Source organism: Mustelus asterias, unplaced genomic scaffold (genome assembly GCF_964213995.1).
Source record: "Mustelus asterias unplaced genomic scaffold, sMusAst1.hap1.1 HAP1_SCAFFOLD_1000, whole genome shotgun sequence".
Classification (NCBI taxonomy): domain Eukaryota; kingdom Metazoa; phylum Chordata; class Chondrichthyes; order Carcharhiniformes; family Triakidae; genus Mustelus; species Mustelus asterias.
Window position 1 is genome coordinate 100983 of NW_027590946.1, and position 6264 is coordinate 107246.

Below are 6264 nucleotides of genomic sequence, written 5' to 3' on the forward strand. Positions count from 1 at the left end.
TAATGTTTCGGGGACCGGGTTCGAATCCCGCCATGGCAGCTTGCGAAATTTGAATTTAAAAAAAAATCTGGAATTAAGAACCTACCGATGACCATGGAAACAGTGTTGATGGTCAGCATTGTTGATGCTTCACTGATGTCCTTTAGGGACGGAAGTCTGCTGTCCTTACGGGGTCTGGCCTACATGTGACTCCAGAGCGACAGCTCTGTGGTTGACTCTCAATTTCCCTCTGAAATGTCTTAGCAACTCACTAAGGGCAACTAGGAATGAACAATAAACGCTGGCCAGCCAGCAACGCCCAAGTCTCATGAATGAATAAAAAAAAGTTGGCTCAGTGAGATCAGCATTGAGAATGAAGGATTGATAAAAGAAAATCCACAGAGGGTGCTTGGGAGACATCTGTCACATGGCCACAGAGAGTAGTGTATCTGCCCACAGTTTGCCTACTGATTTACATGTACTGTTTACTCATCGAGAACATCAAAGCGTTAAATAGATTTCAGAACATGTTACCTTGTAAATTTTTATATACCTAGAAAGCAGTTTATTACAGTTTCTCTTTCCTTGTTTAATAAATATTTTATTATTTTGTTGAAACTTCATCAGTGAGATCAGACAGTGTGTAACCCGGGGAGGATGGAGTCAGTGAGATCAGACAGTGTGTAACCCGGGGAGGATGGAGTCAGTGAGATCAGACAGTGTGTAACCCGGGGAGGATGGAGTCAGTGAGATCAGACAGTGTGTAACCCGGGGAGGATGGAGTCAGTGAGATCAGACAGTGTGTAACCCGGGGAGGATGGAGTCAGTGAGATCAGACAGTGTGTAACCCGGGGAGGATGGAGTCAGTGAGATCAGACAGTGTGTAACCAGGGGAGGATGGAGTCAGTGAGATCGGACAGTGTGTAACCCGGGGAGGATGGAGTCAGTGAGATCGGACAGTGTGGAACCCGGGGAGGATGGGGCCAGTGAGATCAGACAGTGTGTAACCCAGGGAGGATGGAGTCAGTGAGATCAGACAGTGTGTAACCCGGGGAGGATGGAGTCAGTGAGATCAGACAGTGTGTAACCCGGGGAGGATGGGGTCAGTGAGATCAGACAGTGTGTAACCCGGGGAGGATGGAGTCAGTGGTTCTGTTCAGTAGTTGCCATCCAAAGTAAACATCCGAACACTACATAAATAATAAAAGTTAGGATCAATTGAGCCAGGTTCGATCCTGAGATTTGACTTGTCCAGTGGGATCAGCTGGAATCTTAACTCACTGTTTAAACCGTGCTGCAGTTTGTTGGGGTGTATTTTACCGTCCCACATGGCAGGAGAATCAGAGTGGGGGAGGGGCAGATCATGGAAAGGTCCGTTGATCTCGAGTGGGATTTTCTGGTTTCGTCACTGTCTGGATTCACCTTATAGCCCCCAGCTATCTATTGGACAGTACCAGAGCTCATGAGCTCCCTACATCTGTGACTGGGATGAACCTCTAGATGGTCACTCAATTCCTCTTCCTGCTCAGACCCTGTTCTCTTTTAACTTTGTATTTGAACCGTTGATTCTTGCTCAAAATCTGGAACTTTGTCCTGTATGAAATTACGATTTTAATTATTTTCTGAACCTACCCGCATCCATTTTCACTCTTGTTGAAGATGTTGGATCTGATCCTTCAGCCATGGTGGTGTTAGACGATCCCGTATTCTGACACTCTGTAATAAATACAATTTTCCATGTAAAATTCCACCGAGAAACTCCTCGTAACAGCCATACATTTTACATGTAATATTTCAGGAAATTTATTTGTGACGTGGAGTCACTGCTAATTCTGTTCAATTCTTGAAATATAAAGAGGTGCTGGAAAATCCCAGCAGGTCTGGCAGCATCTGAATGAAAGAAAACAGAGTAAACATGTTGAGTCCACGATGACTCTCGGTTCGAACCTCAATGTTATCTCTGTTTCTCTCTCCACGATGCTGCCACAGCTACTGAGTTTTTCCAGCATTTTCTGTTTTTGTTCCAGATCTCCAGTAGTTCATTTTTACTCGACCTGTGTATTCTGATTTGAAACGCGTCCAGGCAAGCCCAGGCAATCTGCAAATGTTCTTTCTCCACTGGGCTTGGCTTTCTTTCAGCAGCATCACAGGTAGAGACCGCTGACATTCCCTGTCAGTCCTCAATAACCAGTTATTAATAATTATAATTTAAATTATGCTCAGTTCCAGACAAGAAGCTAAGTTGTTTGAGCTCAATATCGGCAGTTCCCAATACCAGCTATCTATAGGACAATTCCAGTACTCAGGAACTCCCTCACCCGTGACGCTGATGTCACTCACTTCCCTCTTTCTACCCAGCCACTAGAAATATTTACCTCACAAAATGCAGCATCTCTCCTGGAACCAAACATAGTTTGACTTCCAATTATTAATAAGTAGTTTCAGTTTCCTCAGGACTTCTTTGTCTGGTAAACTAACAGTCCAGGCTCAATTCCCTATCAAATCTATCCATTGAGTCATCTGGAGAAGAGCTTTTTGCTTCATTCAGACACTTGCACGTGCAAAGACCTCTGTGTGTCGGATAGATTCTAATTATCAGATTAGCAAAGTAATCTGTTGCGCAATTAATAACCGGTCTCAGTTTCCAAAGGACCTGTTTGTTTGGTAAACTCACAGTGCGGGTGCAATTCCCTCTCGATCAAATCTATCCATTGTGTCATCTGGACAGCCTTAGAATAAAAGGGAGTCACTTTAGAACAGAGAGGAGGAGAAATTTCTTCAGCCAGAGAGTGGGAGGTCTGTGGAATTCATTGCCACAGAGGGCTGTGGAGGCCGAGACGTTGAGCGTCTTCAAGACAGAAATTGATAAATTCTTGATTTCTCGAGGAATTAAGGGCTATGGGGAGAGAGCGGGTAAATGGAGTTGAAATCAACCATGATTGAATGGTGGAGTGGACTCGATGGGCCGAATGGCCTTACTTCCGCTCCTATGTCTTATGGTCTTATGGAGAAGAGCTCATTGATTATTACTGACACTGCACGCTTCCAGGTGCAAAGATCGATGTCTATCTGACACCTGCTCCAGGCTGCCATGAGGGACCCTGTCAAAGGATCATTAAGATCATTGAAAGAATGTGCCCGCTTTGCTATGGGTACGATTGTGCAAAGTCCGACTGTGATTTACTTCAAGGTGAAAGTGAATGGAAAATTTGGGTTTTAGGGTAAAAAGCTACAGGAGGATGGAGTCAGTGAGATCAGACAGTGTGTAACCCGGGGAGGATGGAGTCAGTGAGATCAGACAGTGTGTAACCCGGGGAGGATGGAGTCAGTGAGATCAGACAGTGTGTAACCCGGGGAGGATGGAGTCAGTGAGATCAGACAGTGTGTAACCCGGGGAGGATGGAGTCAGTGAGATCAGACAGTGTGTAACCCGGGGAGGATGGAGTCAGTGAGATCAGATAAAAGTTATAAGGAGAGGCTGAATAGACTGGGACTTTTTTCTCTGGAGCGTAGGAGGCTGAGGGGTGACCTTATAGAGGTCTATAAAATAATGAGGGGAATAGACAAGGTAGATAGTCAATATCTTTTCCCAAGGGTAGGGGAGTATAAAATTAGAGGGCATAAGTTTAAGGTGAGAGATACAAAAGTGTCCAGAGGGGCAATTTTTTCAGAGGGTGGAGAGTGTCTGGAACAAGCTGCCAGAGGTCGTGGTGGAAGCGGGTACAATTTTATCTTTTAAAAAGCATTTAGATAGTTACATGGGAACAATGGGTGTAGAGGGATATGGGCCAAATGCGGGCAATTGGGATTAGTTTAGGAGTTTAAAACAAAAAGGGCGGCATGGACAAGTTGGGCCGAAGGGCCTGTTTCCATGCTCTATGACTATGGGAATTGATAAGATAGAAGCAGGGAAGTTGGTTCCACCGGCAGGTGAAACTAGAACTAGGAGGCATGGCCTGAAAATAAGGGGTGCAGATTTAGGACTGAGTTGAGGAGGAACTTCTTCACACAAAGCGTTGTGAATCTGTGGAATTCCCTGCCCGGTGAAGCAGTTGAGGCTGCCTTATTGAATGATTTTAAGGCAAGGATAGATAAATTTGGAGGCCATTTGGTCCATCCAGTCTGCACCGACCACAACCCCACCCAGACCCTATCCCCGTGTTTACCCTGCTAATCCTCCTGACACCAAGGAGCAACTTAGCATGGCCAATGCACCTATCCTGCTCATCTCTGGAGAGTCGGAGGAAATCCCTGCAGACACGGGGAGAATGTGCAGACTCCACAGTGAGCCAAGGCCGGCAAAGTCAGCGAGGTGAAAGTTGTGCAGGAGAAGCCCAGACAGGGCAAAAGGGTGGGATGGGGATTTCCATGAGACACAAACATTGTGGGTTCCAGTTCTCTCTCTCTCTATAGAGTTTGGGATTTAGGGCTGCTGTGGCAATACACGTGTTGCACTGTGAATGTGCACGTATCCTCGTATTCAATCAACCTCTGTCAGTTTCCTTGCATTTGTTGATTTACAGCCGCACAAAGCAATTTAGTTTCATGTGCTGCAAATGCTCATACCGGGCCCAGACTGAAATAATGAAGAGAGATCTGGTGCTGTGTTTACTCAGACAAGCGCTTGATTGCAGTAATTTAGATGCTGCAGCAGTGTTTACACAGACACGGCCTGGATTGTAATAACAGATCTTTCTCTGAAACATTGAATCATCCAATTGCTGCAGTGCAGGAGGAGGCCATTCGGTCCATCCAGTCTGTACCGCCCACAATCCCACCCAGACCCTCTCCCCGTGTTGACCCTGCTAATCCCCCTGACACTGAGCAGCAACTGAGCCTGGCCAGTGCCCCTGTGCTGCTGATGTTTGGAGAGTGTGAGGAAAGGGCCGCAGACACGGGGAGAATGTGCAGACTCCACACAGACAGTGAGCCAAGGCCGGGAATTGAAGCCGGCTCCCTGGCGCTGTGAGACCGCAGCACCAACCACTGAGCCACCGCGCCGCCCACAATGTAACTGACCGTCCCCGCTCTGTTAATATGATACAAAGACGGGCTGTATTTACACAGGAAACCGCCATTTTAATCCTCAAGCTGAATGTTGTTGGAGTTGAAACTTTTTCTGGGCCGTTAATTCCTCCCCGTGATTCACAAACCCGGAAATACCCGGATACGCAGCGACAAACCTCGGTGCGCCTGCGCGCAATAGGAAGCGGGCCGCACCCTCCCGGAGTGAAGGTCGCGCAGGCGCACTCGGGGCGGCGAGGGTTGGTTTCCGGCTCGCCGATTGGTCAGCTCCCGGTCACGTGCTGTGAGCGGGCAGTGACTTCAGACCCCCCCTCTCCAACCTCGCGCAGAAACCGTTAACGGCCGCGCCACGTGACCGCGAGCCGCTCTCGCTGAGTGGGCGGGACCTCACCGCACCCTCATTCTCCATTGGTGCATTCTGCTGTCCGTCAAATGAACACAGCCAATCGGAAGCCGCTCCAGCGAAATGATTGGCAGCCAGTGCGGGGCGCACTCGGGCAGCTTGTGATGAAGCAGCGACTCGCTGCCACTGGGGACAATCCCAGTCGGCGAGAGTCGGCGCCGCTGAAGCGGAGACTTTTTCTCTCATTTAATTCCTTACCGTTACTCAAAGATTCGGTGTGAAGCCGCTGGGAAAGCCCCGCACACGCAGTGAGAAACGGCGCGGCGCCTGAACTCCGCACTCGAGACGGCGGCGGGCTGATTGTCCGCTCGCCGACAGGTCACGTGCTGTGCGTCGGCAGTGACGTCACAACGCCCCCTCCAGCCGCGCGCGGAAACCGTTTAACGGCCGCTTCCAGCGACGTCACTGAGTGGGCGGCACCTCATTGCGTCATCATTCAGATTTACATACAGCATGGAAACAGACCCTTCAGCCCAACTTGTCCAGGCTGCCCCTGTTTTTAAACCCCTAAACTCGTCCCAATTGCCCACATTTGGCCCATATCCCTCTAGACCCATCTAACTAAATGCTTTTTAAAAGACAAAATTGTCCCCACCTCTACTACTCCCTCTGGCAGCTCGTTCCAGACACTCACCACCCTCTGTGTGAAATAATTGCCCCTCTCACCTTCAACCTCTGCCCTCTAAGGTTTAGACTCCCCGACCTTTGGGAAAAGACATGAACTATCCAGCTGATCTGTGCCCTCATTATTTTATAGACCTCGATAAGATCACCCCTCAGCCTCCTACGCTCCAAAGAAAAAAGTCCCAGTCTATCCAACTCCTCCTTAGAACCCAATCCATCAAGTCCCGGTAGCA

General features: G+C 48.5%; 1 protein-coding gene across 1 annotated transcript in view; it reads right to left on the reverse strand.

The window, feature by feature from the left end:
- Positions 1-5764, reverse strand: part of LOC144487736 (uncharacterized) — a 58194-nt gene extending 52430 nt beyond the window's left edge. Inside the window, exons 1-2 of the mRNA XM_078205808.1 lie at positions 5606-5764; positions 1612-1695 (exon numbers count right to left, since the gene is read on the reverse strand). Coding sequence (XP_078061934.1) covers positions 1612-1663 — 52 coding nt within the window. The 5' untranslated portion in view covers positions 1664-1695; positions 5606-5764. The remainder of the gene's footprint in view (positions 1-1611; positions 1696-5605) is intronic.
- Positions 5765-6264: the final 500 nt, after the last annotated feature.